Source organism: Bos javanicus, chromosome 5 (assembly GCF_032452875.1).
Source record: "Bos javanicus breed banteng chromosome 5, ARS-OSU_banteng_1.0, whole genome shotgun sequence".
Taxonomy (NCBI): domain Eukaryota; kingdom Metazoa; phylum Chordata; class Mammalia; order Artiodactyla; family Bovidae; genus Bos; species Bos javanicus.
In genome coordinates, this window is record NC_083872.1 from 51075325 (window position 1) to 51100588 (window position 25264).

A 25264-nucleotide genomic window follows, 5' to 3' on the forward strand; every position below is an offset into this window, starting at 1 on the left:
AAAGGGGGCCAAGATAAAAAACTGCATTTCTGTTCTGAAAGTCACTCAATCATGTCTGACTCTCTGGGACCCCATGGACTATACAGTTCATGGAATTCTCCAGGCCAGAATACTGGAGTGGGTAGCCTATCCCTTCTCCAGCAGATCTTCCTGGCCCAGGAATCAAACTGGGGTCTCCTTATTGCAGGCGAATTCTTTACCAGTTGAGCTACCTCTGAGAAAAGAATTAAAGAATTCATTGACTGGCGTGATATTCACTGAAAGGTTGAATGTTGTTTTTTACATAATCATTTGGTATATAGTAAACCGAAGTACCTATTCATGAAAAAGCCAAAGGAGAAATTGCCTTAAAAAGTATAGATACTGAATAAAGGGAATCAGTGAAGTTTACTCAGTTCTCCCCTAAAAGCCAGGATGCTAATTTCTGTTCAAAGAATTTTCTTACCTTCCAAAACCTGGGCTGCTCTTTCCCCCGCCCCCACTTACTGAGAAAAGGGCCTGTATTCCTTCCCGATTTCCAAGTGAGCCTTTCAGTGTGTACCTCCACAAGTACCACAGAATCTTGGCAAATTACATGGTAGGTAAACACAGGAACAGGAAACAGAATAAGTAAACACGAACAGGACACAGCTCTCTTGCAAAAAAAAAAAAAAAAAAAAGGCAACATTTAACAAACGTTACCCCCTGATGAAGCACATTTATCGATTCTTCACAAACATTTTGTTTTAATACATGATTACCACAAAATGTTATGGTTCCAGACATTTATTCAGTTTTACTTTGGCATTTGAGTTGCTTTGTTTTTTAAGAATTCCTTCCATTTTAACGTACCCTTAGATAATTTTATAACAATGTTTTGAATAAAGAAAAGGCTGCATTAAGTGTATCAATAGTAAACAGGGTCAGCTTTGAAAAGATACTCCGGTTTTGTTGGTATGTTGAAGGAAAATGCTTGTATAAACCTATTACACAATTAATTAACAGGTAAAATAGTGCTTGCTTCTGATTTCTTAGAGCTCTTTTGTTTTCTTGGCCATCAACCTTACTGAAACAGGGTCTGCTCGGCAGATAATGATGCGTGTGGTGGTACTGAAAGAAAAAGAAAAGTAATTCTATAAATGCCTCGGAAAAAACTTTTAATGATTTTTATGCAACCACTGAGGGTTGTTGCTTTTTGCTCCGAAGTCTCTCATACCAGGTGCTCCTCTTTTCCACTCCAGTACCTGGAGCAGCCCCATCGGGATTTCACCTGTCTACCTTTCCCCCTCCAGCGTCCGAAGTTTCCCTTTTTGAAAGCGTAGGCAGCATTCCTCCGCGAGTGGATTCCTCAACTGGCTTTTCCCGGCGGCCCAGCTCCACGTGACCTCCCCTGACACCTGTGCAGCCACCGGCTCACAGCGCCCCCCATCCCCTCCGCCAGGTACCGACGGGGCCTGGCGCTCCCTCCCAGAGGAGGTCCCGGTCCGGGTGCGAGCCTCGCTCGGGCCGGCAGGGGAGGGGCTGAGCCACTGCCCCGGCAGCCGCTGGAGCCCTTGCAACGGGATTATCACATGACTCGACGGCGGCGGTAGCCGTGGCAGCAGCCGCGCCGGCTCCGCGGGCTCGCTGGGTGGGCTCAGTTCCGCTCACGCAGGAGTCGAGCGCTGCGGGCACAGAAGGGACCTGCTGCAAGCTGCAGCCGCGCAGCCGCTCCCGGTGCGCTCGGCGTCTCCCCCGGCTGGGCCGGGGGCCCGCTCCATGCCGCTCGGTTGCGGAAGTGCTGCGGGGGGAGGCGGCGGCGGCAGGGAGCGCGGGAGGCCGGGGCTCGGCCCCCTGCAGCATTAGGCTCTGGGAGCCGCGCGGCGAGCCCCGCGGCCCGGCTGCCCGTGCGCCCGGCGCCCGCCTCAGCCTGCATGCCCCGCGCTGCGCCTAGCCCGGCCCCCGCCGCCGCCGCCGCCGACCCCTGCTCGCACTACTGCTGCCGGGCGCCGGAGTAATATGCTCACTCGAGTGAAATCTGCCGTGGCCAATTTCATGGGCGGCATCATGGCTGGCAGCTCAGGCTCCGAGCACGGCAGCGGCGGCTGCGGAGGCTCGGACCTGCCCCTGCGCTTCCCCTACGGGCGACCCGAGTTCCTGGGGCTGTCTCAGGACGAGGTGGAGTGCAGCGCCGACCACATCGCCCGCCCAATCCTCATCCTCAAGGAGACCCGGCGGCTGCCCTGGGCCACTGGCTATGCAGAGTGAGTGCAGCGACACCGGCGGCGCCCCTTCTCTCCGCGGCCCTTCCCCGCACGGTTCCAGCTCTCCTCTCTCCTTGTTCCTCGGCCCCAGGGCCCTCCGCTGGCTGCCGGCGTCCAGGCCGCGGAGGGCACCTCTTAACTTATGCTGGCCATTCCTCTCTTCTCCTCCTCCCCTTTCCCCCAGCCCCAAGGACGCGGCGTCTCCAGCCCGGGTTTGGGTGGTAGATGGGTCATGGGTGGCAGCGCTGGACCGTGGGAAAGCTAAGGCTGGACGCCGCTGTGAATCTGAGGGCTGTGTCACTTGGAGGAAAGTGCGTGGAACAGCCCTGCCGAAGTTTGAAACACAGCAGGGAAATCTGGTGTCTGTGCGCCCATCCCCCCAAATCTTTGTGCCTCCGCGTGAAGTTTGTGGGGTAGAGCTTGGAGAAGCTGTCGCTGCGCCGGGGGTTGGGGCTTTGGGGGCGGTTGTCCCGGCGGCCGCGGTCCGGCGCTGGGTTGCACAGGCTCAAAAGGTCTCAGTTTCTCAGACTTCGGCCTAAGAGCTCCTTGGCTTCTCTTTTTGCTGGTGAGAAAACCCTGTGCCTTTAGTGAATGCCAATACTGTTTCCCCCAGTCCTTGGGGAGGGGGCAACTTCTTCCAGGTGCCTAATGATAGCATTTTGGTAATCAGCTTTGGCGATTAAGTGAGAGGTTGAGTGATTTACTATTTCAAGAACCGACTGTGTTACGTTGACGACCTGGAGTGGAACTGGGAAAGGAGAGAGGAAGGATTTTAATGGCCTCCCCACCCCCAACTCTACAGCTGTTCCATTGAGCTTCTTATGAATGGTAGGATAAGAACTGTTTATTTCCCCTATAAAGCGTCATAAAACTGGGAAATTCGGAAGGCAGAATTTAGGAGACCAGAGTTTCGGGATTAATAATGACTCGGTGGGTGCAAAAGTGCACGCGAAACCTTGCCTGGCACACCTGCCCCTTTTGCTTTAACTCCATCCGCTCTATAATCTTGGCCCTCCCCCGCCGGTGCACAGCCTCGCCCGCTGATTGGTTCATCGGGGCACCAATCGGCTCTCCCGAAGCCCGGCGCTTTGATGCTGACCCTGTTCTGGTGGCCCGGATAGCCCCGAGCAGGCATGATCTCCGACGCTCCGGGTTCCGGGGTGACAGTTTGCAAGACGCTCTTCCGAGAACTCCGAATTCTGTTTTCCTTCCCCTTTAATCGTACAGTTGTTTCCCCACCTGCTAAAATAGAAAATATGTATAAATGGCGCTATGTGACTAGAGGGTGAAAATAGGAAACAGGTGAGAGTGATGAGTGCTAAAACAATAAAAATTAACACATAATAAAGGGCAGGCGTGGAAGAAAGCGTTGGGGTGAGGGAGGTACAAAATATTATTATACCTTTGAGGTTAAAACTAAAGCAAAAACATTTGTGTGGTTGAAAAGTGCCTTCCAAAGCAGCAAGTACTATTTCCTGACTAAAATAACACCTCGGACTCCGCCAAACCCTCCATCTTGCGTGGAAGATCATTTGGACTTTTGCAAGGCAAAAAATCAACTCGGAGCAAAGTTTGTCCTACAGTTCTGTAAAAGGGGCGCTGTGCTGTCAAAATGTGTAGGGACCCATTGTCACTCCAGTGGGTTCACCAGGGCCATGGCACTTAGGTCTGAAGGGCCTAAGAGATAAGCAGGCAAGTGGTGAGAAAGTTATGAGAGCTAGGAAGAAAGATGTTAAAACACAACGTGGAAGCTACTTGAACACAGTTAAAGGAGGGCCTCAGATAGGAAGGGGAAGGGGGAAAAAAACGATCAGTTTGAAAACTGTGGCAAGCAGATGATGTGCAAAGGGCTATACAGACTGTAAGGGAATCTGAAATGAGACCCGTGGGAGGAGTTGTACCTCCTCCTACCTGGGCCTCAGCTTCCTTATCTCAAGCTAATCTTTTCCTTGACTAGAACATAAGGGAGGTTCAGTTGGAAGGTTAGAAAGGCCACTGTAAAATGTTTAGTTTTTAAAGCTAGTTATGAAATTAATATATACTTGTGAATTCCAGCAAAGACCTGTATGCAGATGTAAGCCAGCCCCCACCCCCATCTACCCAGACAATTCTGTGTTTGAGTAGTGGTACTGCCTTTGTAGACCTAATTGGAGACACCTATAAATAAATATCCTGCTCTCCTTTTTCCTTTCTCAAATAGACTCAAACTAAGCATGTTATTCTGTAGTTTCACAAAACACTATGTCATGGACTTTATTCCAAGAAAATAATATAGAATTACCTCATTCTGTTGAAATGTATACATTTACAAATGTGTGCATACTATACATTTCATGAATGTATACATACTATACATTTCAAAAGTAACTAGCATAATGCTTACTGTTTAGTGATTATACTGTTTTCAGGTTTGTATCATATCCTTTGATTCTCACAACAATCCTGTGAGGTAGGTACTAACATTTCCATCTTATAGATAAGGATACAGACACACTGAATGGTTAAGCAACTTGTCCAGAGTCTTACCACCTTAACAGAGCCTATATTTGCACTTAAGCAGTTTGACTGCAGAGCCCATAACACCAAACTACCTCCCTGCTCCATGGACTGTAGCCCACCAGATTTCTCTGTCCATAGAATTTTCCAGACAAAAATACTGGAGTGGATTGCCATTCCCTTCTCCAGGGGATCTTCCCAATTCAGAAATCTCACCCACGTCTCCTGCATTGCAGGCAGATTCTTAACCATTGGAGACACCAAGGAAGCCCAAACTACCTCCCTCCAGTGTGTTACACTATGGCACATCCATCTGTATCCCGGATTAACCACTGACATTGTCTTGCCACTTCCCTTGTGATGAACTACTTCCTCAAACCTTGAACTATACTTTATCTTCCTGCGACAATACATCCCGAATGATCAAAATGGTTGAAATAGAGAAGGGGAGAGAAAAGACAAGTAGCAACTGTGGTTATGGTCAGAGGCGCTGCCAGTAATACTGCTCAGGATCTACTGGAAGGAGGAATTATCTTGGTTTTAGAAGGTACCAGAGAGAGAGAATTGGTAAGAAGATTGCTCAAAGTGGGGATCAGAGGGGTGTGAGTCACAGCCTGAATCGCAGGTGGTTTGCTTACCTTTCTAGAAAGTGAGCTACTTTGTAAGCCTTCCTAAAGAGGAGGAATTGACATCACTTGGTAACTGAGGAATTAGAGGAAAGTTAACTCTAATGTTGAACTTTTGTTTGGTAGAAAAGAGAATAAAAGGAGAAATGGTCTAGTTTTTGCAGCTTACTGTTAATCCTTTTCAAAAGGAGCTGCTCTATAGGTTATGTTGTTGTTTAGTCACTAAGTTGTGTACAACTTCTTGTAGCCCCATGGACTGTAGCCCACCAGATTTCTCTGTTCATGGGATTTCCCAGGCAAGAATAGTGGAGTGAGTTGCCATTTCCTTCTCCAGGGGATCTTCCCTGGAGAAGGAAATGGGATTGAACCTGCATTTCCTGCATCGGCAGGCAGATTCTTTACTGCTGAGCCACCAAGGAAGCCCCTCTGTAGGTTATAGAACTAGAGAATTAGCCTAAGTGATCCCTGTAAGGTTTGGGGATCTAGAAACAGAAAACCCTCTTTTATTCAGTATTTATTGGCATTGTGCTACATGGAATTTCCTGGCTCCTCAGAAAGCCTCCTATTGTGGTTGAAAAGTTTAGCCATTTGTTTCAGGGCTGTCGGCTAGGCTGTAAAACATTACAGTTACAGACAATAATCACCGAGTTAAAATCTTTACGAAAACATGGATTAGCAAGTTGTATTTTTTAGTTTGGTATTAAATTACTGACTTAGCCTGTTAGACCAGCTCACAGAGAACCATGAGAAGCAGTGGTCTGACCCAGAGACCTCATAGGGCAGCTGCTTCCTTTCTTTCTCCATAAGTTTAAATACTACCCAAGTGCTACAAGCACTTGGAAATGGGTTCAGTTTTTTAATGGGTTAGGACTGCTTTTTGACTTTGGTTCCCTTTGATCTGTTTGCCCAGCCTCTTTCCCACTGATGGTCAGTTGGACATAGAGATCCAAGTGAATGTGGAGTTTGTGCCTAAAACTACAGCAGTAGATAATGCCAGAGAATGTGCAGTGCTCTATGAAATCATCATATTCAAGTTTTATCAGTGATTTCTTTGCTTGTACAGGAAGAATAAATCATAGTTATAACATTTTACTTAGATTATAGCTGTAACTATGCAATTTTTTCTCAATTATTTTTCTTACAAAACTGCCCCAGGCATGGGTATTTAAAGAAAGCTACTTTGAGAGCTTCTGTTAAATATACATTATATAAGTTCTTTTTGTCTCATGAAGGTAGTGAAAATGTTAATGAAATAACCTTATTTAAATCCAGCCAACAGCCCACAAGTATTTGGTTTGGAATCTGTAGGCTGTTCCATCTCCCATGTCACTGGCCCTAATTAGCAATTACAAGTAAATCACATTAGTTGGCTGTTTAATGGTGATGACAGAGAAACCACTATTTCTCCCTGGCCCCGAAGCTCAGAAATCCCCTGGCCTTTGTTTTTCCCTTCTGACCTCCGCTACACCCACCCCTCTTATACCTGGTAGCAGAGCTCCTCCCTGGGAACTTCCTCTTTGACTTGTAACTGAAGAAACTTGAGGTTCTCTACTTCTTGTTGGATAAGGGGGGGAAAATGAATGGGGTGTACTATTGTGGGCGGGGGGGGGGGGGGCGGTGGGAGATTCACTTAACAGAGCTCTCCTTAGCAGTTTTCTGAAGATCAGTGCAAAGTAGTCTAAAATATTTCACCTGCCTTTCCACTAACCTGCAGAAAGTATTAATTTCCTACTTTAAAGCAGGTGGCTAAGCGCTCTTCCATTTTTCAGATGATAATGAAGTCATTCCCTCTGGGGTGGAGCTCCTGGGCTGTTCCTTTTCTTAGAAAAATGGCTCCACTCCATCAAAGACTAGTAATGCTCCAGACAAAAGATGTAACTCTTGTGAGATATTGGTTTATCCTGTGTTTCAGCCCCAGTTAGACAGACATCATCTCTGATTTTGCTCCACCACACAGTGCTTCCTTGTTATAGTTACATCAATGTGCTATGCTTAGTCGCTCAGTCATGTCCTATTCTTTGTGAGCCCATAGCCCTCAAGTCTCCTCTATCCATGGGGATTCTCCAGGCAAGAATACTGAAGTTGACTGCCATTCCCTCCTCCAGGGGATCTTCCCCAACCCAGGGATCAAACCAGGTCTCCCGCACTGCAGGCAGGCTCTTTACTGTCTGAGCCTCCAGGGAAGCCCAGTTACATCCATATTGGCTGATAATTTAAAGCTGACTGCATAATAGAATTGACTTCTAAAAATGTGTTATTCTAGACAATTTTAAAAATTAACATATCATTGGCATATACTGACTTCAAATGTACAACCTAATGGTTCAGTACCTGCATGTACTGTGAAATGATCACCCGTCGTTTCAGCCATTGTGAGATAGTCAACACCCATCACCAACTCACAGATACAATTTTTTTTCTTGTGGTGAAAACTTTTTAGTAGCTTTAAAATATACAGTACAGTGTTATTGACTATAGTCACCATGCTGTACATTGCATTCCCAGGACTTATTTTATAACCGGAAGTTTGTACAATTTGACCACCTTCATTTCAGGCCCCGTCCGTGGCAGCCATCAATCTGCTCTCTATGAGTTTGGTTGTTTCTTTTCTAAGATTCTAAATATTAGTGAGATCATATGGTGTTTGTCTTTCTCTGAATTATTCCATTTAATATAAGGCACTAAGGTCCATTCATGTTGTCGCAAATGGTAGGGTATCCTTTTTATGGGCGAGTAATATTCCATTTTAAATATATGTATCTTTTATATATATGTCATATTTTCTTCATTCATTCATCTATCAGTTGACACTTGGGTTGTTTGTTGGCTGCTATAAATAATCGTGCAATGAACTTGGAAATGCAGATACCTTTTTGAGTTAGCATTTTGTTTCCTTCAGATAAATACCTACAAGTGAAGTTGCTAGATCATATAATAGTTCTATTTTTTATTTTTTGAGAGACCTCTCTACTGTTTTCCGTATTGGTCTCGATAATTTACCTTCTCATGAATACTGTACAAATGTTCCTTTTTTTCCACATCATTATCAGCACTTGTTATTTCTCATTTTTTTGATAATAGCCATTCTCAGAGGTGTGAGATGGTATTTTATTGTGGTTTTCATTTGCATTTCACTCATGATGAGTGAAACTGAACATTTTCTCATGTACCTGTTTGGCCACGTGTATATCTTTGGCAAAATGTATCTTCTGCTCATTTTAAAAATTAAGGACTTTGGGGTTTTTGTTTGTTTTGCTGTTGAGTTGTATGAGTTCTTTATATATTTTGGATATAAAGTCTTTATCAGATATGTGATTTGCAAATATTTTCTCCCATTCAGTAGATTTTTTATTTTAGTAATGGCTTCCTTTGTTGTGCAGAAGCTTTGAGTTTGATGTAGCCTGTTTTGTTTATTTTTACTTTTGTTACCTTCGCTTTTGGTGTCAAATCCAAAAAAATCATTACCAGGATCAAAGTCAAGGAGATTAGTGCCTATGTTTTTTTCTAGGAATTTTCAAATTTCACATTCAAGTCTTTAATCCATCTTATGTTAATTTCCTATAGGATGTAAGATAGTATCCAGTTTTTTTTTTTTTTACCTGTGTCGTCCATTTCCCCCAACACCAGTTATTGAAGAGGCTGACCTCTCCCCATGGTGTATTCTTGGTTGTTTTGTCCTAAACTAATGAACCACATAGTTGTGAGTCTGTTTCTGGACTCTCCACTCTGTTCCATTGGTCTGTGTGTCTGTTTTCATGCCAATACCCTACTGTTTGTATTACTATCACTTTAGTTTTAAATTTGGAAGTGTAATGCCTCCAGTTTTGTTCTTGTTCAAGATTTCTTGGTTATTTGAGGTCTTTTGTGGTTCTGTACACATTTTCGGATGGTTTGTTCTATATCTGTGAAAGATGCCATTGTAATTTTTATAGGAATTGCATTGAATCTGTAGATTGCTTTGGGTAGTGTGGACATTTTAACAAAATTCTTTCAACTTGTAATCATAGAATATCTTTCATCAACTTGTATTTTCTTCAACTTAGTTTATTAGTGTCTTATAGTTTTTAGTGTATAGGTGTTCCACATCTGTAGTTAAATTTATTCTTATTTTTTTTGATGCAATTGTAAATGGAATTGTTTTCTTAATTAAAACATTTAAAAAATAAGTTACTTTAAGAATTAAGTGTCTTTATTATTTTCTCCCATTTGCCTAATTTTAACAGATGACTGATAATTTTTCCCTTGAATTTATGAGATATTCCCTCAGGAAATAAATAACATTCAGCTGCTTCCTTTATTTTTTTCATCCAATCAATAAAATCATTGTATTCCTATGCTGGGTCCATAATTAGGACATAGTCATCATCCTGAAGAGAAGTTTATGGCATAGTCTTTCCCCCTTTAGAGTTATTCTTTGAAATTAAGTTGAAATGAAATCATGTATTAAGATTATAAGAGACCAAAACTGGGGGGTGAGGGAAGTTGTTTGTTTTGTTTTGAACGTCTTAATGCTTCTGGTATATTTCAAACCTCAGTATTTGGAGCCTTAAGGTCACACTAGGGAAGCAAATTGTTCTTTTCAGCAAGTATTATGATTAGGTGCCAAGTTCTCTGTACTTGAAGGTCCCAAGGCCTTTATACATACCTGTACAAAGGTATGATTAAGAAAGAAATTATCCTGGCACTTAAAATGGTAAGAAAGACTTTATTCAAGACTATTGGCAGTAGGGACATTGTAATGGGGAGAGAGATAAAATTAAACTCCCAGTACAGTAAAGACAGCTGGAAATTTATAACCAGAGAGCGGAGCAATGAGGCAGTGGATGGAAAATTACTAAGAGGAAACATCAAGGGTAGGGGGATTCTTGCTGAAGGTCAAGACAGGAGACGAGGACATTGATCAGAAGTCAAGGGTGACCAGATCTGACTGCTAAGTGAGGACATAAAAAGCCAAATTTCTTATCTACTATACTAACGTTTTGTGAAATAAAGGATATTTTGAACCAGAAGTTTAGAGACATACACTCTCAGAAAGAAAAAAAAAGTTTTTAGTTTCTTTGAAAATGCTATGCTCCTATTTTTCTCATTTTTCACAGACTCAAAAACCGTGTATTTTACTCGTTCTGGAGGATTCCCAAGGCCCTTTCCAGTTTTAAACTTTGTGAGTTCCTGGGGTTAGGCTGAGAACCAGTCTTCGCTTCCAGACTGAGGTTTTTCCCATGGGGCCTGCTGTCTCCTTCACTGTGAATTTAATTTTGAATAATTTTCTTCCAGCATTGTTATGAAAATTTTCAAACATCCAGAAAACTCGAAACCATTGTATACTGAGCACACATATGCCCACCATCTAGATTCCAAAATACCCATTTTGCTACATTTGCTTAATCATTTGTCTATCCATCAATCCATTCTTGTTATATATATATATATTTTTTTAATTCTTTATTTGTTTTGGTTGGTGCACACGGCTTTCTCTAGCTGTGGTGAACAGGGGCTTCTCATGCAGGAGCATCTCTTGTTGTGGAGCACAGGCTCCATGGTGCATGGGCTTCAGGAGTAGCAGCACCCAGGCTCAGCAGTTGCTCAGAGGCTCTAGGGCAGGCGGCTTCATAATTGGGGCACACAGGCTCCGTAGTTGTTGCCTACAGGCCCTAGAGTGTGGGCTCGGTAATTGTGGTTCGTGGGCTTTGGTTGCTCCGAAGCATGTGGAATCTTCCCAGACCAGGGATTGAACCCGAGTCATCTGTGTTGGCAGGCAGGTTCTTATCCACTGTACCACCAGGGAAGTCCCATTCTTGTTATTTTTAAGTGTGTATTTCCTTAGTCCAGTGGCTTTGATTCATGCTATTAAGTTATTTTCCACAGTAAATTAAAAGATAGGTTTGAGTAGCTTTGACTTTCTCAGTAGAGAAAACCACCAAACCATCAGGTTCTCATCCATGTGAGGCAGGGGGACCCCAGACTGAACTTCTACACTGGCGTCCTGCAAAAATGCTCACTTAATCCATACACTTTCCATAATTTAATACTCACCCAAAAGAGAGTTTTACATGGGGTCAAATTGAAAAGCAGAAATAGATGACACATCTCTTTGATGTGCTCTTATTCAATTAAATCAATAGGAAAAATTGGTTTAAAACTTGAGTCACTCCTCTCTTCAGCTGGTAGCCAGGCAGGTGAATATTAACTGAGGAGCACACTGTTCAGAAAAGATTTCAGAATCTGTTGCCTGAAAAGTGCTTCTGAATAAGAAAGACTCCATTGAGCTATGTTTACCTTACTTCTGAAGTAGATGTAATCCACTAGCAGGCTTAGGGAAATTAAAGTACCTGCTTAATTGCTCTTTTTCTGGTGTGGAATGTGAATCCATGGTGCTTTCTTTGTTACACTATTTCTGACTTAGTTTTTTTCTGAATGACTGTAAAATTTAAATGTTTCCCTATATTTTCTTTCTATGTTATTTATGAGAAAAAATATTACTACTAAGTTGCATTTGTAGAGGTCTGTATGACCCCATGGACTGTAGCCTGCCAGGCTCCTCTATCCATGAAATTTTCTAGGCAAGAATACTGGAGTGGGTTGCCATTGCCTCCTTCAGGGGATCTTCCCAACCCAGGGATCGAACCCGAGTCTCCTGCACTGCAAGTAGATTCCCTACTTGCTGAGCCATCAGGGAAGCCATATATAGTCCCTGCCATGTATATTTAAATATAAGCACTTGTTATCCATTTTAATAAAAGGAGAATGAGCCCCAGAGAGAACTTATGTTACTTTAGAATCTCATGCAGTCCCATGATCCTAGTGACCATGGCTGAATCATTGAACCTGACCATTTGTTGTGTGAAATTATTCATTAATGGACATCATATTCTCATAAATAAAATGCCACAGAAGAGAGTATAATATATTTTATTACTCAGAGGAAACAAATAACCTCTAATCTCTAGGCGACTTAAAATTCCACAAGGACATTAATTAGCACATCAAATTTTATATGAAAGGATGAGTTTCAAAGCTTTTAAAAATAGTTCTGTTGAGTATAATACACTTCTAAAAAATTAACTTTCATAATATGTGTGCATTTCCTATGTTTAAAACTCCAGACATTTTCAAAATTACCATCGTTTCCTAACTTCAATTAGCCGCCACCACCCCCCCACCCCCGCTGCCTGCCATTTTAATGTTTTTGGAAACCCTGTAAGTCTTAAAACCACTTAATAGTTCTTTCTCATAGTTCATGAAAGTCTGTTCATTTTACCTAGTGGTGTTTTTCTAAAGTGAATAAATAGATTATGTGTTTTACTGTTAACAGCTACTTAAACATGAGGAAGTAAACTGAAAAATTTTGAATACTGGGGCTCAAATTCTGAGTCAGGTTTAATGAGACAGTTCCTTGTAACATTTATTTTGGGAGTACTGTTGTGCTCAATTTTGTCCCACACTTTGCTGCCCCATGAACTGTACCCTGCCAGGCTCCTCTGTCCATGGTATTCTCCAGGCAAGAATACTGGAGTGGGTAGCCATTCCCTTCTCCAGAGGGTCTTCCCGACTCCGGGATCAAACCCAGGTCTCCTGCATTGGCAGACAGATTCTTTACCACAGAGCCACCTGTGCAGGAGATGCAGGTTCAGTTCCCCTGGAGAAGGGAATGGCTACCCAGTCCAGTATTCTTGCCTGGAGAATTCCATGGACAGAGGACCTTGCAGGCTGAAGTCCATGGGATGGCAAACAGTCAGACATGACTGAGCATGCACACACATTGGGAGTTCTGTTACCTAAAGTTCTTAGTTTTTACTTAAGCACAATCAAGTTTGAATGGAAAGTTTCAAGTTAGTGAACTTTGGGGGTCAGCGAGGCCAGCTGCATGGGCTCCTGCAGGGCCATCTTGGGGAATTTGTGCCTTGGCATCTTGAACTAGTCAGGTCTCGTGGAGCCTTGCTAGCTGGCTGGGCTGTGTAATGAATGTTGCAGGGCTCTAAGGCCAGCAGAAAGTTCAATTATTTGCCAAGCCGAGAGGACCAAAGTGATTCGTGCACTCTGTAGTCCTTTCAGGGAATTGACAAATAGACATTTAAGCTATTGAAAACTGGTGCATCTCTACCAGGTAATTTTTTTTCATATAAGCATAGGAGGGGGAAAATATCTCAAGTGAAACATTGATTTTTTAAAAATAAAAGTGCGGTGCATTATTGAAAGACTATATTTAAGTAGTCTGCCACAATGTACTAATCATTCTTTGCCTGTTTGAAAAGGCAAACGTTGACAAGTTATATTTAGAACACACAACTGGCAAAAATAAAAGAAAATAAATGCTTAGCAGGAAACATTTTTAGGTACGAGAAATATGAATAGCTCATAGGAAGATGTGAGGGGATGGAGGGAACCAAATCGGTATTACTACAGAAAGAACTATTAAGCGGGGAGTTTTGTTTTGTTATTGTTGGTTTGGGGCCTCAGCACACCACTTTCAGGATCTTAGTTCCCTGACTAGGGATCAAACCTAGTCTCCCTGTAGTGCAAGCACTGAGTCTTAACCCCTGAACCACCAGGGGAGCCCATTGTTTTCTTCTTTTTTATTTTTATAAGAGAAAATAGCCACAGTATTTTGTTGCAAATAAATAGTCTATGAGAATGAACTCTAAAATATATGTTTGGAAAAACTGAGCAATTTTTTTCAGCCCTTTAGGACAGCTTTTACCCTGTAAAGTAGGGTTTAGAACAGAGCCAAAGAGCCAGATTAGATGGGCTCTTGGCACCCTGCCCTGTAATTATTAATAATGGGGCCATGCTGCCTGGTTGTTAGAACCAGGTGTCCAGAGTTGGGCTGGTGATTCAGTGCAGCAGTAAATGGGAAGAAAAAAAGAATTGGCAACTCCAACTATAGCAGCTGGTGTTTATTTTTTAAACCATCTAGGTGCTCAGATGGGGATTGCAGGGGCCTGTTGTTGAACCCCTGCCCCGCCTCCTCTCTCAGTGCCCCCGGTCATCAGGTCGGTGCTGACAGTGCCACTTGGCCACGCTGTCCCGTTCCCACCTCGCATACCATCTGAAGCCCTGCCCACTGCCTTGCCATCCTCTGGGGCACCAAGGGGTGTCATTGGTCTCTGGGGGCCGCTGAAGGTTCCTTCCAGTCTTGGTTCCCAACCTTCTCACTATTAGAGACCCTTTTATTTATTTTCTTGGATGGATCCCTCATGGAAGATTTTACCCAGCAAGCTGTATAAAATAAGTATTGCTGCCCCTTAAAAATTGTTTAACCAGGCACAATATTTTCTAATCAGTAGGAAGGGTGGGTGTGGTGATGATTGCAATGAACTGCTAGCATTTAAGTCAAACTCAAAGGATTAACCATTGTTTTACTACTGTATGAGTCCTTACTATCCACAACCTATTTTTCATTAGCTTTTTCCTCTTCAATATAAAATAGCTTAGGTCTCTTACTGCTTCCTTCCCTGATGATTTTTATTTTTTAATGTGGACAATTTTTTGAAGTCTTTATTGAATTTGTTTCAGTATTGTGTGTTTTATGTTTTGGTGTTTTGTGGAATCTTGGTTCCCTGACCAGGGACTGAACCCACACCCCCTGCATTAGAAGGTGAAGTCTGAAGCCCTGGGCCACCAGGAAAGTATCCCCTTCCCTGATTCTTAAGAAGCCTGGACCACACTGGAACTCTGCTGACAGGCTTGGCTTTTGTACCTCTGGGTTTCCAGCTCATATTCATGTTGAGATTATTTTGTTTGGGATTCACATGTGTAGCACATTACTTCAAAGTCCCCGACGTCCTTTTCCTTGTTAAAAACGATGTCTTAATAGTTTTATTTTTTGGCTCACAAAGTTCTGCAAGTTACCTGAAAAGTCTGATGCTTGTCAGCTGTAAATTTAATTAAACTCCTGCTGAGAATATTTTTATTTTCTAACAGAGTTTTGACCCTTGGGCAAAAGTTGATCTTGAAACAGTTTCTATCATCCCCTGACTGTGGGTGAGAAGAACTTAAAAACATCTTTAGATGGCTTCTGACCTGACAAGGTGGTGAAAGGCATTCATCAGTGAGGAACATAGAATTAATATTTTTATAATGATATTCTTTTTTCTCTTATTGAAGAATTGATAGGTGTTCATTGTAGGCACTTTCAAAGTCTAAGTACTATGAAAAACATAAACATTACTTATAAATTCTATCACTTATAATTATCTTTAACTTGTATCTCTAAAGGACATTTGTATTTGTTTACAAAATGGGATAATTCTACATACTGAGTAGTAGTTTTTTCACTTGAAATGGAGTTACTGGAGTGACTATCTCCTCATGTCAATACATATTGTACTCTGTTGTTTTTAACAGTTACATTGTATTCCATTTATGATTTTAACATACATTTTTCTTGGGTGGTAGCCAGTTTTTTTTTTTTTTTTTTTTTAACTACTAAAACAGTCCTGGAATGAATAGCCTTATAGCTAAAACTTTGTTAAACCATACTTTTAAAAGTGGCATTTTCTTCTGGGGAAAGTGTTCAGATTGGACTTCTCCAGTATTTCTAGTGACTTCAGTAGTGTGAAAATATCAGTGTTCAGTGTGAATATTGCCTCATGGCTCATTGTCATTTCAGTGATGCTGAAATGTCATTTATGTCCTTTATTTTAAAGTACTTTACCAAAGTAATGTTTTTGTTGATCCACACTTCTTTTTCAGATTTAGGATTAAATTATGAGGTTTAGAAAAGTGACCCTTAAGGACTGGTTTAAAACCCTACTCTGAAGAACTGCTCAATGCTTTTGTCTGTCTCCAGAGCTAAGGCACTCATTGGCTGTCATTCATATGAAGGATAAATGATGACATCTCTTGTTTTTAACTGTTTAACTTTTCATGAATAATCTTGAGGGCATGGGCATCTAATTTCTTTAAAACTTAATACAGAGTTGTACACATTAATGCTCAGATATATAGACCAGAAAATAGTGGGGACGTAAGCAGTGGAGTTCTTTTAATGTCAAATGAAGCAAAGATCACCTTTGTTCTATAGGCTGATTTCAAATTATGAGTGCAACACCTGGGAATATAACAGTTATCACAGTATTTACAAATTTCAGATATAAATCTCTGAACATTAGTAAGTGTTTATTGGAGGCATTGCATTGTATTCCCTGCATCTGGACTGCCCTGTGAGGAAACAGGGAAAAAGTACATCTAGCTTTTTGACTTTTAGCTGGAAGTAAGCAGTAAGAACAGATTCTTCTAGAAAAAGTAGATTCCTTGGCTTATGAGTGGCTGAAAATGAAAGTCTGTTTGCATGGACACTGAATTCGGAAGCCCACTGAAGTTTCTGAACATTATCCATCCTTTCTCTGCTGTCTCATCTGCTCAGCTTTTTTTTTTTTTTTCCTTTCCTTCATTTTCTTCCCTTCATAGTTTATTTTGGGAGATGGAGGTAGGGATTTGGTGTTTTCATAAGATTCCTATTCATTAACCCTTTCTCATGCACAAGCTAAAGCATTATTGAATTAAGCCCAATCTATTAATATGATTTAGTTCACCTAAATCATTTGTGCTGAATCTTACACTTTTTGTTTGATATGAAAACTCAAACTCATATAAAGTAATTGGTCCATTTTCCTCTGTCCAACCCCCACACAATATCTTCTTATTTAAAGTTATGTACGTATACACCAGTTAGAATAAAGAAATTTCTGTACTAAAATTTAATTTCATTCAATTTGACTCCTCAACTGGTACTGGTTCCCAAGTTGATCCTAGAGTTTTTGTTTTTGTCAGCTATACAGGCATATCTCAGAGATAGTGTGGTTTCAGTTCCAAACCACTGCAATAACATGAATATCACCAATAAAATGAGTTACATAAATTTTTTGGCTTTCCCAATGCATATAAAGTTTATGTTTGCACTATATTGTAGTCCACTGAGAATATAATATAGAATTATGCCTAAGAATAATGGACACACCTTAGGTTAAAAAATTTTTTTATTGTTAAAAAATGCTAACCGTTTGTGAGTTGTGATCTTTTTTGCAGTAGTAACATCAAAGATCACAATAGCTAATATAACAATAATGAAAAACATTGAAATATTGCAAGAATTACCAAAATGTGACGCAGAGATATGAAGTGAGCAAATGCTGTTAGGCAAAATGGCACCGATAGATTTGCTTGATTCAGGGTTTACATTTCAATTTTTTTTTTTTTTAAAGTCAGTATCTCTGAAACAATAAAACGAATACAATAAAATGGAGCATGCCTGTATATATATGTTATATTTACTGTATTGGGAAATAAAACTGAGAAGTTTTTTACAAATATTTATATATTCAGTTAAAAATAATCATGGAAATATTTTAAATAAAAAATACCATTTTTTCAGAACAAAACCCAATTTAGTAAGAAGAGTGGCATCATTATACACTTGCAAGTCCATTTGACGGACTGCTCTGTGACTCAGTCATCTCCAACTCTTTGTGACCCTATTGACTATAGCCCACCAGGCTTTTCTATCTATGGGATTCTCCAGGCAAGAATACTGGAGTGGGTTGTCATTTCCTTTTCCAGGAAATCTTCCCTACCCAGGGATCGAACCTTCGTCTCCTGTGTTGCAGGTGGATTTTTTACCCCTGAGCCATGGGGGAAGCATCTGCCTTAAGAGAAGACAGCTGGATTCTGATCTGCTTCTGCATTTAATCGGTTGTACTATCACACTCATGAGTAAACTCCACTCATATTCATGAGAGAATGAGAGTGAAAAAGGAAAGTAACATCATAGCATTATGATGAAAATAATTTTGACCTCATGTATCCCTTGCAATGGAGAAGGCGATGGCACCCCACTTCAGTACTCTTGCCTGGAAAATCCCATGGATGGAGGAGCCTGGGGGCTGCAGTCAATGGGGTCACTGAGGGTCGGACACGACTGAGCAACTTCACTTTCACTTTTCACTTTCATGCATTGGAGAAGGAAATGGCAACCCACTCCAGTGTTCTTGCCTGGAGAATCTCAGGGATGGGGGAGCCTGGTGGGCTGCCGTCTATGGGGTCACACAGAGTTGGACACAACTGAAGTAACTTAGCATAGCATCCCTTGCAAGGGTCCTGGAGATCCCAGGGGTTCCAACCATACTTTGAAAACTGCCCATGTGGAGAGTAAACAACATAACTTTCTATCTTTTTGAACGGTATTTTACAAATAGAAAACTATAGAGCACTTTTAAAAGTTCCGGTGGAATGTAGATCTTCCACTTCCAGCGTGAATGTTTGTACTGATTCAGGAGGACACGTCTTCACACTGTCCGTGGCCTTTGTTTCAGACAGTAGAGGACTTTGCCCCATGAGTCATTTGTTGGGGCTGTTTAAGACTATTAGACAATCGAGGGTGGTCAGGATTGTCCACCTTTAATAGACAATGAAAACAACAGGGGCCAGAATTTGCTAGGGTTAGGGCTAAAAGTACAAATCTTTGAGTAGTTTAGGTTTATGGCAATTCTGGGGTTATTTAGTAGTGGATTACTGGTTTTCCTTGTACCATTTATCATAGATTTACTGTATGCTTCACATGGGCTAAGGCACAAAAGATAAAGAGATTTTAAGAGGCTCACATTTTTTTTTCCTGGTGGCTCAGATGGTAAAGAGTTTGCCTGCAGTGTGGGAGACTCGGGTTTGGTACCTGGGTCGGGAAGATCCCCTGGAGATGGGAATGGCTACCCACTCCAGTATTCTTGCCTGGAGAATCCCATGGACAAAGGAGCCTGGCGGGGTACAGTTCATGGGGTCGCAAAGAGTCGGACATGGCTGAGTGACTGACACACATTCTTGTTGGGAAGAAAAGATTAAAACCTAAGCTTAGTTTGACAGAGGAATAGCATGATGCTGGGGGTGTTGCATACCTTGAAGAAACAGCTTGAGGTCACCCTGGCTCTTCTGCCCAGCTCGTGGCTTCACAAGCTGGTTCACTTTTTCAGTTCTTAGTTAAGACGTTGACTGAGTCCTTTCCAACTCTGAAGTGCTGAGGGAATAAGAAGCATAACAGAGGTTGTGCACTGATAAGTTAATTTCTACTGACTTGTACTTATATACAGTTCATTAAAGTTAATGCTTTTTCATTTATCTTGTTTGTATTATCGTAAAATCTCTGGAGGTTCTGTTGGCTGATTTGCATGTTAGCAGAGGCAGTAGTAAGTTGAAAATCTAATTACATATGATTTAATTGATGAAGGTGAAAGAAGTGAGTGGAAAAAGCTGGCTTAAAACTCAGCATTCAAAAAACTGAGATAATGGCATCTGGTCCAGTCACTTTTTATGGCAAATAGATGGGGAAAAAGAGTAAACAGTGTCAGACTTTATTTTCTTGGGCTCCAAAATCACTGCAGATGGTGACTGCAACCATGAAATTAAAAGATGGGTGCTTCTTGGAAGAAAAGCTATGACAAACCTAGATAGCATATTAAAAAGCAGAGACATCACTTTGCTAATGAAGGTCCATAGTATAGTCAAAGCTGTAGTCATGTATGGATGTGAGAGTTGCACCCTAAAGAAGACTGAGCGCCAAAGTATGGTGCTTTTGAGTTGTGGTGCTAGAGAAGACTCTTGATAATCCCTTGGACAGCGAGATCAAACCAATCAATCCTAAAGAAAATCAACCCTGAATATACATTGGAAGGACTGATGCTGAAGCTTCAGTACTTTGGCTCCCAGGTGCAAAGAGCCAACTCTTTCAAAAAGACCAGATGCTGGGAAAGATTGAAGGCCGGAGAAGAAGGGAGCGACAAAGAATGAGATGGTTGGATGGCATCATCGACTTAATGGACATGAGTTTGGGTAAACTCTGGGAGATGGTGAAGGACAGAGAAGCCTGGTGTGCTGCAGCCCACAGGGTCGCAAAGAGTCAGACATAACTGAGTGACTGAACTGAAAGATTCAAACTTCTGAATCTAACAGCCTGGTAAACCCAGGATGGTGGAATGGAGGCTAAACTTCTTGCCTGGACATCACCTTTCATCCCTACATCCTGTGCAGCAGAGGGGTGAGCACCAAGCACAGACTGTATTATTGTTTCTAAAACAAACAAAAGCACTCTAAATAAATAGTTTATCCTGGATTAGAGACTCAGTTTTTAGGCTCTCCCCATCCGGTTCTTTGAGAGTGATAATGCAGTTACTGTATTTGTTCTGAAAAGTTTCTATTTGAATTTTTTGTCTAGAAGGATACGTTTTTATCAGTGAGATAAAACTAATTGTGGTGATGATTTCAGCATAATTGGTTCCTATTCCACTCTGGGATGTCCTTTTTAAAGGCACAATTCACCTTTCAAACTATTATTTGTAAAGTATGTAGATGTCTGAATAGAGTATATGAAAAGTTGACAAGTGAAATTAGATGAAACCTACTGATCCTTTCCAGAAAAAAAAAAGGAATGCAGGTCACAACCAGTGTTGAGGTTAGTCCCTCTGGTTAGCCCCAAGTTTCCTGAGGTGGGGGGTGACCTGAGGACATCACTGGTGCTCTCAGAATTGTGCTGTCACTTGGTGCAGAGTTAATGTCCTCCACTTTGGCAGTTAAATTGCTGTGGAAAGCAGCTGTACTTGATGCAATTTAAATCAATATCTTGTACTCGTGTGTGGCCCTGCAGCCACTGTAATCACTCGACTCTTGTCAGCAGCTCTGACCTAAGAGTAAAGGACATGGTTATCTTGCCTAAGATTTGGTTTTGAAAACTCGTGGAAATCAAATTATATTTTAAAAGTGCTGGGAAGCTGACTACTTAAAATTTGTCCCTGTAGGACGTAATTTCCCAGGCTTGAGAATAGTTCTGTTAGTCAATACTGGTTCTTTGTGAGTTGAATATGCTACATTTTTCTATAGTGGAGGTTAAGTACAATGGTAGGTTCATTTCAGATGTCAAGTGCCCAACTGCTAGCATCAACAGCTCTTTGAAGGTCATCAGGGGTAAGTGGCTAGGGATGAGTGGCTGGATCATTACCTACTTCAGCTTCCTCTCTCTTGTGCTTTTTGATACTCTAAGAGGATTGATTTACTTTCTGTATCTTTGTTCCTGACAGAATTGCTTCAGTATCCATTTCTGTAGTAGGGCTATTCCAGTTTAAATAGAAACTGTTCAAAACAATATGTACCACTAATTTTTCTCACAAGAAACACATACTCTTTGTTTTTTAACTTAAACTATGTGTCTTTTCCTGGGATATATTTATTTTTTACCATATCTCAAAGCAGGATTTTACTTCATCTGTAAAGCTAATTTTGCAGTATTATTAGGAAACTATGTAATTTAGTTGTTCTGTTCCTTAAATGTAATGGGTTAGTTATTTATAAATTGAAGGGTGAGTTAGCTGCATTTCATACCATATGGCATTTAAGCTTTTTAGAATCTGTTATGGGATACACACCAGAAACAAAACAAAAAATGTTTAGATTGTGTTACGTTAGTAAAATAGTTTCTTTTCTTTAATAAACATAATTTTAACAACCTATGATCAGTAATGCCTACTATAATAAGCCATAACAGATTCGAGTAAAACTTAGATTATCTCAGCTAGGTTGTCAGGAAACATTAATTCAGTTTTCAGTCAGTTAACATTTATTAAACTCCACTGAATGTGAAGCTCTAAAAAAGCTTCCGCTATCTTCAAATTGTTCACAGATTAGCAGGGGAAATAGTAGGTGTCTAACCATAATACAGTGACCTCTTGGGATAAAGAAATTGAACAAAGGCTTTGGGAACTCAGCAGGGAGTTGGCAAAGCTGACACTGGTTTAATTCTTGAAGAATGGGTTTTGGATGGAGGAGACATATGAAGGAGACAACAGGGTGAATAAAAGCATGATGGTATGCAAGGGGATATTTCTGGAACTAGAATTATCTTTTGTGACAGTTTGTTAGGTGTACACTTGTTGAGGCTTCTCAGAGAACATCTTCACCTGGAGCCTGAACCCCCTGGCACTAGACATAGAATGATCCTGTCTTCTTTATTTTTTAATTTTAATATTTGTTTATCTACCTGTTTGGCTGTGCTGGGTCTTCGTCGGCACAAGGGGTCTTCCATATTCACTATGGCATGTGGAATCTAGTTCCCTGACCAGGGATTGAACCTGGGCTCATTGCATTGGGAGCATGGAGTCTTAGCCACTGGACCATCAGGAAAGTCCCATAATCTTCTCTTCTTATGGAAAGAGTGGGTGCTAATAAAATTTTGACTATTTTTTATATTTGCCAGGCATACCTCTGGAACCTCCTGTAAGACTTGTGCTTCCTTTCATTATGGTGAAAATATTTGAATGATGCTTCTGTATTTGGAAGTCCTGCTGGGCTTCTCATAAATGTGACTCTCCACATTATATATTGAGGAGTGGAGGAACAGTAGGAGGTTAGACCTGGTGGAATTTATCATGGATGGAGGTCTAATGTGAATTCACTGTGGACCACAACTCTTGCTACAGGAAAGATGATAATGATGAGGGTATCCTCCTTCATTTGCTGGATATGTCCTGCAGAAGCTGTGCTACAGTCTGTGCCAGATGCTCCTTGGTCTACTTAATTGAATCACCAAGGATGTAGAGCATGTTGTAGAAAACAGGACCGTGAGACTTGAAGGCCCTGCCTAAGGCACAGGGCTGCAGACATTGCTGGTGCTGCCTCCATTTAACAATACGTTAGAGGACCATTGAAACCTTAAGCCAGTTTCTTTTGCCTTGAGATTTCTGACCAATTGCAATTAAAATCAAAGTAAAACCTGGTCTAGAAAGTGTCAGACCAGACATTAAAAAGAAAAAAAAAAGCAAAGACCACCCGTTTTGTAGAAGGTGGAGCTGCTGGCAACAGGGAAGACCAGATCAACAGGCTTATTAGAAGGATGAACTAAGGTATCTACCAGGATTATTTTTGTAATCTGGTCAGTAAATAAACAGTTGAAACAAAAAAAGTAGTGCACAGAGGCCAAGGGCAGGGCTGAAAAGGTAAATTGAGATGAAGAGAATGAAGGCCCTTGTATATCATGATAAGGAATTTTATACCATAAATAGTAAGTAGACACAAACTTTTTTTTCAAGTAAGCAGGCATTGGGAATAACGTGATGAGATATTTTGGAAAAGTATTTGGTAAGCTTAGGAGAGAAACAGGTGAAGGTGAGGTATGGTGGTGAGATGAAAGAAAGGGGGGCTCTTGGAGGGCTTCTAGATGTAAAACTGGCGGGCTTTGGGGGCTGATTGGGAATGAGCAGATAGTATGCGATAGAGACACTGAGCACTTACTCTTCTCTGACTCTCGTTTTGTCAGGACACGTGGGAGTCTTAGACTTTCCCGCTTCCTGTTCAGCTAGGTGAGCCATATAACCAGTGCTGGCCAGTGTGTTTTGATTGAAAGTCAAATGTCACTTCCAGGCTGAAGCATTTGAACTGTATTCTGAAGACCTTCCAACATCGTCTTCCTCTTACATAATAATGAGGAGACTGTGTTTTCAGATGGTTCAGCTCCACGTTGGTGGAGCCTCAGTCTGCTAAGTCTTACAGCCGGAACATTGCCCTGTAGAACTGTTCATGTTTATAGTGATCAGTATCTGTTGTGTGAAGCTACTAAGATTTGGGGGACATTTGTTACATGTCCTAGCCTATCTTGACTAATGCATGGTGGTAGTTTATAGCCTACATTTGTAGATGGAATCTGCAGTGGAAAATCATGCTTTCCTTATTGTATTCCATTATATATTTAATAGGTGCCATCTCAGAAAGAACCTGCACCCATACTGGGTTAGAGTTAGGTAGCTTTCTTGGTAGTATTTCTTAGAGCTTTTAATTCACTGTGGAAAATTTTGAAACCCCAAGCTGACGGAGAATATGTGTTGCTTCCTAAACATATCTGACTATGAAATCCACTTACTCACATTTTTTGGTAACTGCACTTATTAACATTTTCAGCAACACAGTTAAGGAAATACTGAATTGCACAATCATAATGGTCTAGGTCTGACACTAATTGTGTAGATCAAGAAGAATCTTCAACTGGAAATGAAGGATAGATTTGAGGGGAAAGTTGAAAGGGGTGATGGGAGTGGGATGACTGGGTATTTAAAGGAAAGGGGGTTATATTGCTTCTGTTACCATCTCATTTATGACTGATTCCTTACCAGTCTGCTTAGTACCTTTCCAGACCTTTTCTTTCCCCCTCCAACTAACAATCCCATTCCTGCCTCTTTTTGTGTTGGCAGAGGGTCTTACCTTCCATCTTATTGGATCTTAGTTCAATACCAGCTCCTCTTCCACCCTGGGACCTCTTTAACACCATCATCCTTATTCTCTGCCATTTTAGATAGGCAGATATTTTGCTGAAAGTGTTAACACCCCACCTCCCTGCCACATACACCCATATGTGCCCTGCCTTCCATTTCCTCCATTTGTGATCCCAGCATCTTGCATCTTCTCTCTTTGTGTAAAGGTGTGCAGAGTCATTGCTACTGGGTCAAACGGCACATCCCGTCTTCTAGTCCATATAACCCCTTCAAGTTACTGGACACATAGTTGCTCTCTTTTCGTAAGCTCTTTATTGCCTTCCTTATAGAAACACACATGGAATGCCTACTGGATGTCAAGAACTCTTCTGGGTACTAGGAGCACAAAGATAGGTTAGAGGGCGCTTCTTGCAAGGTGTCTAGTGGGAGACCTAACTGAATGACACAGGGCGTTGTAGGGAGCACAGTGCCCAGGACTGTCAGCAAAGGCTTCCCACCAGAAATGAGGCAGGAGCTGACCCTTAAAGGAATCAGCCAGGCAGTAGAGGGGCTGGAGAAGAGAGAAAGATACAGGGGCACAGAGCGGTGTCAGCGGGATGCAGCTCGGCCACTGTGGGTCATCTCCACGTGTGGCGTCCACACCAGTGCTCCTCGGGAAGATGCTTGCCCGAGGCCGCCGGTG

General features: G+C 41.6%; 1 protein-coding gene and 1 pseudogene across 2 annotated transcripts in view; one reads left to right on the forward strand and one right to left on the reverse strand.

Annotated features, from left to right (window-relative positions):
• The window catches only part of LOC133248685 (gamma-secretase subunit APH-1B-like), a 150793-nt pseudogene extending 148972 nt beyond the window's left edge, over window positions 1-1821 (reverse strand).
• Window positions 1450-25264, forward strand: part of PPM1H (protein phosphatase, Mg2+/Mn2+ dependent 1H) — a 302588-nt gene continuing 278773 nt past the window's right edge. Inside the window, exon 1 of one of the 2 annotated variants that reach the window (XM_061416617.1) lies at window positions 1450-2222. In XM_061416617.1, coding sequence (XP_061272601.1) covers window positions 1978-2222 — 245 coding nt within the window. In that variant the 5' untranslated portion in view covers window positions 1450-1977. The remainder of the gene's footprint in view (window positions 2223-25264) is intronic. The other variant, XM_061416616.1, reaches the window with a different exon arrangement.